This window comes from Stenella coeruleoalba, assembly GCF_951394435.1.
Source record: "Stenella coeruleoalba genome assembly, chromosome: 12".
NCBI classification, from domain to species: Eukaryota; Metazoa; Chordata; class Mammalia; order Artiodactyla; family Delphinidae; genus Stenella; species Stenella coeruleoalba.
The window spans coordinates 59,830,165-59,844,481 of record NC_137158.1 but is presented as its reverse complement, the minus strand read 5'-3'; the positions used below and the strand labels follow the sequence as shown (position 1 = coordinate 59,844,481).

General features: G+C 34.8%; 1 protein-coding gene across 2 annotated transcripts in view; it reads right to left on the bottom strand.

Moving 5' to 3' along the window:
* The window catches only part of ENPP1 (ectonucleotide pyrophosphatase/phosphodiesterase 1), a 64,412-nt gene that overhangs the window by 15,154 nt on the left and 34,941 nt on the right, over positions 1-14,317 (bottom strand). The window contains exons 6-17 of one of the 2 annotated variants that reach the window (XM_079939948.1): positions 14,201-14,298; positions 12,241-12,320; positions 11,220-11,339; positions 9,574-9,683; positions 8,131-8,196; positions 7,751-7,823; positions 6,491-6,599; positions 5,380-5,511; positions 3,232-3,263; positions 2,347-2,474; positions 1,024-1,093; positions 68-155 (exon numbers count right to left, since the gene is read on the bottom strand). In XM_079939948.1, coding sequence (XP_079796074.1) covers positions 68-155; positions 1,024-1,093; positions 2,347-2,474; positions 3,232-3,263; positions 5,380-5,511; positions 6,491-6,599; positions 7,751-7,823; positions 8,131-8,196; positions 9,574-9,683; positions 11,220-11,339; positions 12,241-12,320; positions 14,201-14,298 — 1,106 coding nt within the window. Of the gene's footprint in view, positions 1-67; positions 156-1,023; positions 1,094-2,346; positions 2,475-3,231; positions 3,264-5,379; positions 5,512-6,490; positions 6,600-7,750; positions 7,824-8,130; positions 8,197-9,573; positions 9,684-11,219; positions 11,340-12,240; positions 12,321-14,200; positions 14,299-14,317 lie in introns of those variants that run through there. The other variant, XM_079939949.1, reaches the window with a different exon arrangement.

Here is a 14,317-nt window from a genome sequence, read left to right as displayed (position 1 = left end):
CCTACTTTTGATAATCCTATTCCAGCTCTGTGTTCAGAAGGGAGAAAAGATGCCTGTTCACACTTACCACACATTAAGTTATAGACTTCAATATTTTCAAAGGAGTCAACTTCAATGCCATGCTTGAATCCAGGTCCGTAGCCAATAAAGAGGGCCTATGTTGGCCAGAAAAGAAACAGTTTATCTACTCATTTCAGTTATGTATGGAGTTGGTCACCAAAGAGGTATTTTATATCTTCCCCATTGTACATATATAAACTGGTTATATTACGGTAAGTGGAAAAATACTGTGCCCAGTGGACTTTCTAGGATATTATTTTAACCCCTGTTGCACTTTTAATCCAAGGACATCTAGGTTATTTTTCTTAACTGCATTATAATTCCTAACGTGACAATCAGAACAGAATGATGATGAAATCTTTTTTCAATGGTGAAATGGGATCTAAATCTCATTCTTCCCACCACACACAGTGCCGTAGGGATCAAATCAGAAAATTATTATGAGTATATTTTGAAATTTTTAAAGTGCCAGGTAAATGGAAGGCATTATTATCTTGGGGGCGGCCGTGCTGCGTAGCTTGTGGGATTTTACTTTCCTGACCAGAGACTGAACCCAGGCCCTCAACAGTGAGAGCACGGAGTCCTAACCACTGGACCATCAGGGAATTCCCAGCATTATCTTTATTTGAAACATAACTATGATATCTTTTCACCTATTAAATTACTGGCTTTCATTTACTGTGGAGCAACATTCTTAATGAAGCACAAATACATACAAAATAATTACTAGAAATTTAGTATGAGGTATAAGTCACATTCATAAAACATGAATATAAATATTTAACAAAATTCTATTAATTTATTTAATGTCCAAAGTAAAACAGCTACATGAAATTATAAGCTTCATTAATTCTCATTCAAGACATATAATGACAGTCTATGATTTTAAGTCTAAAACTTTATATATCAGTTTTTTTCTTCAGATGTAAACTATAATTTTTACTGTATAATAGGTTTACTCACTTGCATATTTGAAAATGCATTGTCAGAGCCGTGAAATCCACCTCCACAATATTTCCTTTCTGAAGGATTCCTAATTTTCACATAATATAAATTAACAATGTAAAGTCCATTCATAAAGCAAAACTGACAATCATGACATTATTTCCATTAATAAAGAGTAACTATTCTTTAATATATTTCTTTAATATTTTTGTACATTTTTTAATATTCTTTGATAAAAAATAAGTAACTATTGTTAAGCGAATCAAAAAAAAGTAAGTAAAACCACTTGTCTTTGAAAAGCATTAAGGGACAGCCACCTTTATCTTTCATTTTGTAGACGAATCAATTATAAGCAATATGGTATAAAGGAGAAAACCATTAGCATGGTTTTGAACCCTAACCGTACTATTTACTCAGCTGTGACTTTGGCGATTTAATTATCTTCTCGTGGTTTCAATTTGTCATGCTGGGTTTATAAAAATTAAACGGTTTGTACTAAAGAAGTGCTTAGAACACAGTAGATGCTCACTAATATTAGTTCTCCCATGAAGGTAAGGACCTCCTCTTCTTTCATATTCTTTTTCTAAACACTGAAAGCACAGCTCTCTAATAAAGCAGAGACAGTGCAGTTCTGTTGACTGAATTCTGGTTCCCTGCTTAGGTTTTGCTGGACAGGGGTATTTATCATCCCTGGCTTCCTGGCAACCATACAGAGTTAATGATCAAGTTTTGAGATATTAACAATACGAACCATCCAAATAATTTGCTGAACACACCAATAAACTGAGGTTTATTAATGGACTAGTATAACAAGAATGAAAAAACAGCTTTGTCTAATGAAGAAGGTAATGGCTCATTATTATAAAGAGTTTTGCCAATTATTTGTCAGACTCTGAAGGTATTATTAGGCACAACTGTAACATGCAGAAGAGATACAATGGCAAGTGGTTACACAAATGTGGAGCATAAGAAATAATCAAGACGGATGTGAGGGGACAGAGCAGTGGTTCTCAGCTGGAGGTGACTCCCCTCCCCAGGGGACTTCAGGCAATGTCTGCAGATATTTTTGGTTGTCACAACTACAGAAAAGGTGTTTTTTCATCTAGTGAGTAGAAGCCAGGGATGTTTTCAAATATCCCACAACAGACAGGACAACTCCCCAACCACAAAGAATTATCTGATCCAAAATGTCAATAGGCCAAGGTTGAGAGACCCTGGGATAGAGTGAAGAGAATCATATTTGTAGTTTTCATATAACGACATCATTGGAAAGGGCCTAATCGTTACCTTGAATTACTACAAGATCAAGCTAAGTTTACCTGGGAGATTGTCAGAACTTACAATGCAAGTTGCCACTGAGGGTCCAAATAGAATGTCAAGGGCTCAATCCTGTCACTTTTGGCAAAGTGCAAACGCTTGGGTAAGAAATGTTTCAGGTAAGGTTTGAAGTGCTGGTTTGGTTCCTGGCACTGAAATTGTAGAAGGCAAAGAAAAACCATTATTTCCATATTTTCATAAGTGTAAACTTCCCTTGAAATTGCTTCCTAACTCCATATGAATTTTTTCTCACAAACATTTAATCAGTATGCCCAACAAGTCACAGATGCAAATAACCTGAGTTCTTACTAGCGATATAAAGTACAAGTTGAATATTCCCAACTACTGAATATTCTTATTTTTCTAGAAAAATCATAATTATTACATAAGAGTCCCAGGATGCTTAGATTGAGTCACTCGTTTACCTTTGTGTTATTACTGATGATCATATTTTCAAACACACTTATAACAATTTTAAGAATTTTCTTTAAAATTGTAAGAATTTTCTATCAAGTAAAAACATGTAGTATAGATAAATCAGCACTAGGACAAAAGCTTATTTTAAAAAATAGGCATAAGAAAGACTGGTAGAAAATACCTCATAATGCTAACAGTGTTTATGGTAGTATAGCTCTAGGGTTTTCCCTTCTATTGTTTTCAGTTATTTCTTGTACTGTCATATAAATTTAACAATGTCAATAAATAAATTCGTAAAATTTTAGAAACCTACATTATTGGGGTATGTCCTTAAAGATCTTTAAAAACTACAGAGCATTTAAATGTTGGCCCAGATACTCAAAAAATTAGATTAAATTCTACAATCCCAAGAACAAATACTGAAACTTTCTTCTAAATATATTTTATACAAAACTAGTAATAACAAAGTAATGGGGGAAAAAAGATACTCACAGAAAGGTTTTTGGCAATGCCTTCATAATTAACTGAAGGGGGGCAAAGGTAAGAATTAATAGTTGAATGGTATGCTACCATTAGAAATAAAAATAATACAAAAAATATATAATGTCAGACTCAAACCCTATATTTAAATACCAAAGCTGGTTTCAAACCCATCATTTAAATCAGGGGTCCCCAACCCCCAGGCCACGTACCGGTACCGGTCTGCGGTCTGTTAGAAACTGGGCCACACAGCAAGAGGTGAGCAGCGGACTAGTGAACAAAGCTTCATCTGCCGCTCCCCATCGCTCCCCACTGCTCGCATTACTGCCTGAACTATCCCCCCTCCCCATCCGTGGAAAAATTTTCTTCCACGAAACCAGTCCCTGGTGCCAAAAAGGTTGGGGACCACTGATTTCAATTATTATATATTAGCCATTGACAGGAATAAGACAGATCTTTAGGAACCACCCAACCTCCACTACCACCATGCCTGTGAAATTATGTCCTATTGTTAAGTGAAAAGGCAAGTTATAGAACATCAGTTCACCCATCTGTCATTCATATGTGTGTCCATTCATCCATCTGCCTGTCCATCTGCCTATCCATCCATCCATCTATCTGTCCATGCATCCAAATATCTATCCATCCTTCCATCCACCCATCTAGATCCTGTATAATGTCACTTTGTAAAAATTAAAATGAATGTGTTTTACATATACATAGCAAATACCTGGGAAGATACATCCCAAATCTAAGTATTTATCTCTAGAGAGAGGAAATGAGCTGTGAATTAGGGGGATCTAGGGTGGAAAACTGTTACTTTTTACATACCTTGATATTCAAGGATAATTCCAGAATTTCCAAATAAGGACATAGGGGGATTTAGAAGTGAGGGCAGGTAGAAGAGCTCTGAAACTGAATTTTCACAGCAAGCCCACAGTGTACTTACTTAGTGTACTCTGTGATGTAAACAGTAACTGCCCAGCTCCCTACGATTCTTTTAGCTATACTTTACATAAGTTTGAGAAAATTATCCAGATAAAAGAATATGTATTGTATATATATTTTAATGTGTGAATGTAGATACAGAGATATGTAATTTTTACTTGAAATTGGGAAACTTAGGGGCCTAATTGAGATAAGGGTGTGGCTAAGCTTAGCCATTCTATCCTAAACATCTCTGGGGACTGCCATTGCCCGTATAGTTTTATAACAGGTTTTCTAACAATCATGTACTACTTTAATAAATTTTTTAAACACTAATTAAAACTTGTTATTGTACAAGTTAGTGTCTGTGCTTTGGGTTACTATGTTAATATATTTGCATAACTATTTTCCTGCAGGGAAATCTACTTCTTCTCATGAATATTCAACAGTATCTACTGAAACATATAGCACTGCATATACCCAAACCTAATCCAATGCTGACGACTGCCAGAAAAGCTCTTTTCTCTTTCCATTTCAAAGGTAATTGTAACAAAAAGATAAACAAAACTGCCCTTAGTATTTGCGAATTACCAAGGATGGTAATCAAAAAGAGGGGTATAATAGAGGTGCAATCAGTTCTGAAATAGGCTTGACTTTCAAAAGAATGAATATTTAAAATTTCTTGGTAGTTTAGTTTGAGTACAACATGGGGTCAAGAGAGAATGTGAAATTTCTTCTTCTCTATTCAAAAAACACATTCTCATTGTTTTTTGGAACACTTTAAGAAAGTCATTTCTGAGAATAGAAATTAGTTGCTTATAGAATTAATCATCTCTGCCAGCATTCCTCCTCATAATGGAATATTATCCTATAACATCGGTAAATTATTTTAATGAAATGACATTAATCAAAGTTGAATAAATGTAGTCGAACTTTTCTCTTAAGTTTTTATTTTTCTAGTACAAGTAATCTTGAACCCAACACAAGCAAAAGATACAACGATAACATAAAATTGTACCAAGTTCATCAAATAATATTCTTAGCCATGAATAACAGATAAGCGGTTAGACTTGTGCCCTCACATCTAGTTCCATAAAATCCCAGAAGATCAGCCCTGGAGATTTAATCATGAAAAGGAAATTAACTGATCCTCTTTAATTTAGAGACATAATGATTCTGAGGAATGTATTGTGAATATAATCATATTCAAAATTAGCATAGAGATATACTTACATGAATAGTATTTATCTGGTACATCAGAGGGTCTCAATCGAGCTGCAGGTCCATATATAACTTTAACATTTTTAATATCCCCCAGATATTTACTCAGATACACATATTTCTTACAACTGCCTTGTTCCATGCCTAGGAGAAAAAAAATCCCCAAACATGTTACAACTTTAATAAAAAACATTTAACATGTAGGACAGAATTTCTTTCCCTTCCAGAATTTAAATCAATAAACATGAGGTCAGCACTCATGACAGCTGAACATCTAATAGGTAAGACACAGAATTTCATGTATATCTACCACGTCACTTAAAAAAAAAATTTTCCCTTTCCTTCATCCAAAATTAGTGTTTCTTCTTATTTATATATTACAGTATCTTTATGTGAGTGATGAGGAATATCACAGTTTTAGACTGAATATGAAAGCGTAGTTACTTTCTCAGAATCACCTAGCATATTAACTATGAGTATAAAACTCTCAACCTCATTCCAGGACTGGGGGCTTCTTTAGGATACAGCTTCTTAGGACTGTTTCTAGAAATAGTTTTCAGTAATTATTTCTGAAATAAACAATAATAACAACAAAAACAAACAAACAAAAAGAACGTCTTTCCTATTTTCTTGTATATACATTGCTTTTACAGTCCCAAGGCTATACACATACATGTTCTAAAGGTCACAGTAAGTAAAAGTTAACTTAAAATATTGCCAAAATTAATACATACTGCTTTTAAAAGTCAGCTTTATCATGCTAGAGAAAACAGAAGCAGCACATAATAATCTATTCAAATTACACCTAAAATTTTTAGAGTAGATTTACCAAAATTTAATATTAAAAAAATTGTTTTAACTCTCCAAGTTCCTGGTGTAATCCCACCCCAAATCAGGAGATGAGTGCATTGTGGTTAATAGGCTCTTAGGTTTCTGTGAATTCTACGTTTCACTTGTGATTTATATTTAATGTAGTATTTTCTAAAGGCTTTCTACAAGAAATCACATTTAAAAGAAAGAATTAACTACAAAAGTCAGAGGAAATAATAAAACAATAATCAATCAAGTAAACTTCTGGGGGCACCATTTAACCTGAAGGAAAAATGATGCAAATTCAGGTTACCGTGATCTGAGATAAGGATGAGGTTCAAACATCTATGCAAGTTCAACTCTTTTAGACCATCCATCAGCATGCCAACCATGTTGTCAACCCTCTGCAAAGCTCTGATGACCTAAGAAAGGGAAATAACCTCATGTCATGCAGTTAAAAGTATTCATGAAATGCTTCTTATAGTTCTATGTACTTAATTTTTTAAAATTAAAATTAAAATTCTAGGAATACAGCCCATTGTTTCCATACAAACTGTATTATTTTGCATATGAATATCACAAGGACACAGAATGGTGTATGATTTTGGCAAATTACCTCTGGCTCTTCTCTCCTCCTCTCTCCGGGCAAAACCACGGGAGGCAAATTCTTGTGCAGTTTTGCCTGTGTCTTCGGTACTGTATCAAAACAGTCTAACCTTTATCTATAGTCTGTGTATTTCACTGTATTATGAAACAACCTCTTTCAACATGGTCTTTCTTTCACTCAAAGATATCCAAGCAACATGGACTGGAATTTTTAAGTATGAAGATAAAGTGGGTTTCGATGAGCCAATAATACTAGCGTTTAACTGAGTTTATAAATTGATGAATATGATTTGAAAAGCGATGGGCTCGACCTTGACTGAAGATGAAACAGAAAAGCAGGTACTTTGGGAAATCTTTAGTGAATAGAAAAAATAGCACTGGTCTTAAAACTTATGTGATCTGATAATCAATTACAAAATGATCCTTAGACTTCTTATAGCCAAACTGACCTAGACACAGGTCTTAATAGTGAAAGAATAAAAATTATACTAGCATCTGGCCAATTGTTCGAACCAAGATAAGAACTACAGGAAACTTCCATTTGTCTAATTATGACATGGCCGCACTGACGGCCACACATCTCCCACCCCTAAGAAGGAGCATTTCTACTTAGCTGAAGGACAGAATCAAAGCAAGGGCATGTGGGTTGTTAACTACACTGAAATTACTGGAGATAGGTTTTGATGGAAAGAGTACAAAGGGTGGAGTGTGACAAGTCTCATTTGAAATTGAAAATATAGAATTTAACTCATCACTGGTTCAATTTAACACTGTAGATAGCGTAAAACAATGCTCCCAACTCTTTTTGATTAAAGTGCATCTTTTGGTTTAATAAAAATGTGCTTAATACTCACTCTTTCCAGAAATCATGGATTCTTATAGAATGGTCTAGAAACCTGCTTCAAAGCAAGGTTCAGTTAGATATTACCAGGTTTAATGAAGTAATCACTGATAAAAATGTACTTACTTCACTGCTGACTGGTCCATAAGAGTGACCTGAAGAATCTGGTTCTTCTAAATACAGAGTGTAAAAGTGTGGTCTAAATCAAACAGTATCAAAATGTAATATTTTACGAACACATTGTAAAACAGAATAGAAAGAATAATTCAACAACTGATAGTGAATAAAAGTTAATACAACACTGGGGTAACATTTCTAAAATTGCTGAGAAATGATTTACATGTTTAGAGTTCTTCAAAATGTGGCTGCAATAGGACACTAAAGAGTTAATTTGGATATAAAACATCATAGCCAATAGCAAAGTTTTCCTGTCATCTGTTTAAAATATTCTGACGTTTTTATAAAACAAAGGAGTATTTTATGACAGAAATTAATCGTCTACATACCTTTCATCTTTAGGAAGCTGCAGCCACTTAAGAACAGCTAAAATTCTTTCTTCAAATGGTACTGAACTAATATGAAAGATAAACAAAATGAAAACAAATCTGTGACAACTGTTTGGGTTTAAGGTATAAATGTGTGTCTCACTGAAAATTGCATTCAGAGAGACTAAAACAATTCAAGGCATCAAATGTGTTCCAAGCAATGTAAGAGTTTCATCTGAAAACTTAAAATTGTTTTCTCGACAAAGAAACGAACATTAAATTTTACACATATGGAAGTTGTAGCCAGGTTTAAAAGATTTGCTTCCTATACTCTACCTCAGGATCTTACTCCTGGACCTGAGAATAGCAATTGGTATGGCATGAATAACCCATGCGTCAATACACTCTTCAAAGAGGACCTCATGAAGAACTCACTCATTGACGACTCTTAGTAAAATTGGGAAGTGGACACCTAATGAGCAGACAGTTCTCCAGGCAACAATTTCTGGGCAGAATTAACGACACCTTCCTGTGGGCACAGGATTTTGCTTACACGTCTCCATCAGAGTGCTTGCCCAACCTCAAGTACACTTAGTTGTACCTTGAGAAGGTCTCTATCAGACCTTGAGAAGCCAGAGAACATATATCACTACTCTTCAAATCCCCCAGGCCTAGGACAGTGCCTGTCACATAGAATCTCAATAACCATCTATGGAATGAAACTAACGGCAAATAACAAGGTGCCCGTGTGTTCCCTAAGGAATAAACAACAGCATAAGGTCACCATAGAAAATCATTATGCATTTCTTGTTTGGAATTTATGAACTTTTCCTTTCGTCCCTCAAATACATTATCGTATTGATTTTATGACATAATTTCCCAAGTGAGAGACGAAACTATTTTGCTAGTCTCCCTAAAATGATCCAAAGAGAGTTTTCCAGAAAAGAAGTTTCTGGTTTTTTCGTGGTACCTCATGGATTTTGAATATCACAGGGAGGTTACTTCAATCACTTCTCACATTAAATGGAACGTTTAACAAAGTAATTTGAAAATGCAAATCCAGGGGTACCATTAATATCTTCTTTTAAATAATATTTCCAGATACCAGAGAGTCACTCCTACCTGTGTCCCTTTAATACTTTCACCTCCTTCTCCTCGTTCTTTCTCCCTAGAGTGAAAATGTGCAGGACCTCTACTTTCACCAGGACTTATCTTATTCCTGCCCAAAGATCTGAATGCAAACTCTAACATGTTACCAGTGCTTTCTAGAAAACCTCCAGGAAAAAACTCGTCATAGTTTTACTGTCTATCTATCATCCATCTAAAACTCTTTGAGACAGAGTTCTTATTCTGACAGGTCTCATTTTTCAAACAACATATCATTCAAATGCGAGAACTCAGGCTATGATAAGAAAATAAAAAATTCTATGTTATAGGTCCTAGAAAAAGTACAGCTATACATACCCATTATACACCTTATAGATGTCTGGGAAAATTCCATTAATTTTCACATCTGATCCTGGCCAAAAAAATGTGCCCGTCTTCAGGCCTTGATATTTAGCTGTAAGCCAAATCTGGGGAAGCCAGTGAAGGAAAGTTAGGAAATTATGCAAGCATTCATTTCTTAGGAAAACATCTGTTCACGCAACCCCAATGCTTTCCTCCCAAATGCTAGAGTGTTTTTGACGTTAATAAGCTCCAGCAGTTAGACTACAAACTAACAATGTAATATGACTGTGAACAGCAGCAAAGAGAAATTAAATAATCAGAAATTAACCTAAAAAATATGAACAGTTGATAACTCCTGCAACTTTTATAGTCATACTTCTACTTAATAGGTTCCTTCTTTTTTTTTTTTTTTTTTTTTTTTTGGTACGCGGGCCGCTCACTGCTGTGGCCCCTCCCGTTGCGGAGCACAGGCTCCGGACGCGCAGGCTCAGCGGCCACGGCTCACGGGCCCAGCCGCTCCGCGGCACGCAGGATCTTCCCTGACCGAGGCACGAACCCGTGTCCCCTGCATCGGCAGGCGGACTCTCAACCACTGCGCCACCAGGGAAGCCCCCTTTTTTTTTTTTAGCATCTTTATTGGGGTATAATTGCTTTACAATGGTGTGTTAGTTTCTGCTTTATAACAAAGTGAATCAGTTAAACATATACATATGTTCCCATATCTCTTCCCTCTTGCATCTCCCTCCCTCCCACCCTCCCGGTGGTCACAAAGCACCGAGCTGATATCCCTGTGCTATGCGGCTGCTTCCCACTAGAATAGGTTCCTTCTTAAAAGAAGAAAAATTCATGAAAGGAAAAAGAAAAGAAAAATTTACAAATATACATATCTTTAACTTATTGACATTTTCGCTTATGTAACTAACATTTATTAAGCACTTATTATTGCCAATTACAGTTCTAAATAGTATTCTAGATTATTAATTCAACTAATCAATGAATTAATTCAACTAATAGCATCCTAGATTATCAATTCAACTAATCATCACAATAACTCTATGAGGTAGTTAACAGTATTTACAGTATTATTTACAGTACAGATATGAGAAAATTGAGGCACAGGAAGAATAATTTACCCACAGTCACACAGCTTTAAATGTCAGAGCTAAAATCTGAATTTATAACTTGCAAATGCTCTTCTCCTTCCAAGAGGAATAGCAAGACTATCCAAATAGACCTTATAGAATTGTCATGGCAATTTATAAAAACTCAAAAGGAGAGCACATCTAAATCACAATCAGAGAGAATCTTCTAAGTTAGCAAATGCAAACAAAGTCAAAGTTTACACCTGTAGAAACAGTTAGCTTTGTGTAGATCAAAATATTACCCCCAGACTACTGCTCTTCGCTACTAGGACAAAAAGGTAAGATCAAGCAGAAAAGAGAACTGGCTCAGCATAACCCAAACCCCACTCTGGAATAAACTACATAATGATACAAGCTATATTTAGAGTTACCTGAATTCATCTCTGTTTGCATAAGGATGGCAAAAAACATAGTAAATGAAATGAGTTATTAAAAGCTCCAGGGAATCTGGGATTTTACTCTGATAGAAACAGATGAGAATAATAAAAATAATTTTAATAGATAAAACAAACAACTCACTGGTTCTCCTTTGTACCACTCAGGATTAAATTTCTCTTTACTTTTAAGTGCAAAGTAAGCATTCCTTTGGGGATCATACATTTTATTGTCAATGAGGCCATGGGATTCTGGATAAAGTCCCTAAAAAATATAAAATAGAAGTTTTATGCAAGTTTTAAGTTTTTAAAGTTACAGAACAAAATCATCAAAGAGAAATAGACAACTTTAGCTACACAGAACTTAATCCAGCTTAAGGAGAGGAGAAAAAAACAATGGGTATTGTTAAAACACAACCAACCACTCGAGATTTTATGGAGTATTTGTGTTTTAATTTATGTAATAGGAGAAAATAAATTAGGAATGATATGGATGAAGTTCTATATAAAGAAGCAGCCTAATTTTGAAAAATGTACTGTGTTGTCCTTTTGCATTGCTCAGTGAAACATTTCTTCAGAACAAACTCCTTTTTGGTTGGGTCCAAGAATAGCTTGTACCAACACAAGCTAAAGTATTAATTCTCTGGCTTCAACCCTAAGGCCTAATGAATTCTACTTTTTTTTTTCTGGATTCAAATTAAATCTCCAAACTTTGAGTGAAACAAAAACAGAGCTGTAATCCTACCTAAAGTCAGGCAAAGTGGCTTGCTTAGAACTCATACATCAAGATGACTGGAAAGACAGCTGAGAACATGTGAGTGCAGACAGTCTGGGGCTCAAATAAAGTAAGATAAAAACTAATGAGAAAAAACAGGACCCAAGAATCAGAGACTCTTAAATTGAAAGGGAACCAAGAAATCATTTCTTGGAGTCTTTAGTCACCTCTTTTCACAGATGGGAAATGGAGACCCAGAAAGTAAAGTGACCTGCCCAAGGCCACAACTAGTTAGTAGAAAAGCTAAGACCAGATCCTAGGTTTCCTTGTTTAACTACACAATGAAAAAGAAGTTATTTTTTTCTGATCTGAAATCTACTTATTCTCTTGAAAAATATTACATTTACATCTCACTTCTGTGAACATATAACAGTTGAAATGCAGAGCTTACTGTGACAATGCTGTAGTGATTGGGGAAAGTTTTTGTTGGATATACTGGTCTCAGGTTTTTAGCATATGTTCCACAGGTTTCTACAAGGGAAAAAAATTAAATATTGTTATTAAATACAACTAACAATCTGTTTCCCTCATTTAGCTTTGATACCACAGACTTCTAAATAGTACTAAAAAGTGAACCTAGAAGGGATTTACAACCATATAAAAATTCAGGGTGAATTACAAAGCAACATTTTGGATTCGAATTCAATGTTAAGAATTAGTTTTTCTCTTACTTAGAAAATCATTAAACAAAATAGTTAAGCCAATGAAATAATTATCCCATGCTTATCAATAACATTAAGTTCCAGATGGACCATAATGATTCTTGCTAGATCTTTGTCTGCTACTACTTGGTGGTAACATACCAAATTATAGGAAGTAGTTATATTTTAACAACAAAAAACTGCACTAGTAGCTAAATCTGCAAAATTAAAACAAGAATGAAGCAGTAGCTGGGATGACAGTGTCCCACCCCAAAAATCCAATCTAGCTAACTCTAGACAAGTTCAACACTGCTCTAAAGATAAAAAGCATCTTCTGGCTTCAAGTACAAGAAAGGACAGAAGTCAAACTGTTGCTGATTTAGCCCTAGTGTCACATTCGTCTTCTGCCTCTACCACTGAAGAGGGAATACATAACTAATGATTCTAGCATATCAATACCCCATTGCCTGAAAATATTCCTCAGATTGGCATGTGTCTGTCTATCTCACTGCCTTCCAAATAGTTCAGAATTACAAGCTACATTCCCCAACTACCCAAAGGGAGGACTTAGTCTAACTGTGTATTGATTTCCTTTCAACTTCATGTATAGGTACCTACAGCTCCTTAATTCTGAACTCAGGTTCTGAACTCATATTTGGTGCTATGGAAACAAACTTTCCTCCTGATGATAACAAAGGGCCATATTCAAACCTCAAAGCTCATGAGCCTGGCTGGTAAGAACAGAGCCTTCCTTGCCCATGCAAGCTCTCTGCTAAAGACTTTTTTATGTCAAATGATTATTTATAAAAACTATTTTCTTCCCAGGAGAAATTGGAAACTGAAGTTTTTAAAAGTTCTCCAAATATTATTTTGGTTTGTCATAAAAGAAGTACAATAAATGTACCTATGTATTTACTGAGAGTGACTTTGATGTTTAAACCAACTTCATATACTCAAGTCTAGTAAATAATGTTTCAGAACTCCAGAAGAACACCAAAACAGTGTATTTACTTACTTCTAGTTCAGTCCAGCATTACACTGTGGCTACTTAAATACTGATCACTGATAAGCAATGTTCTACAGTTTTTATACCCATATTTAATTTTTTCTTTTTTCAGTAACCATGATGATACAAGTGATGCCCATATTATTGGTGGTTAATGTGATTTAAAACTTTGGCATTAATACTAAGAAAAGACAATTTTACTATTGCATTAGTAACTTATACAATAATCATTCAATTAAGGCTTTATTGAGATAAAGAAGTTGGAAGGATGCTACATGATACTATAAGATAAATAACAAATATTCTATATCTACCCTACTAGAAACATAGCAGAAATATCTTCAGTTTTTGAAATGCTATTTTAAGATGTAATACATATTAGATAAATATATAAATAATTTGTCCATAAAAGGAATCCAAGTCTAAAAAAAAAAAAAGTATATCTTATCTCATCCTTATATCTACATCTATCACCAAGGCATAAAAATCCTAAAATAACTACTATTATCTCAGAATTATTTAAAAGGCAGTTTCAGAACAATTACAATATTAAACACTAGTTCCTTATCATTAGGTTTAACTCTTTTTCAATAGAGGAGTTTAGTAAAACAGATTCTGCCAGTATTTTTCGAAAAAAAGACTCCTTCCTTAGTCTATCTCACTGAAACTGTGGCACTCCAATAGTAAACTCTGAAGTTACTCACTCAGCTTGCTAATAACAGGAAGAAGTCCACCCCAAGTGTGTAAATATTCTGCCCTGAAACCATCCAAAGAAAATAAGAGGGTAGGAGGCATTTCAAACCTGGATAATGAGAAAGAAA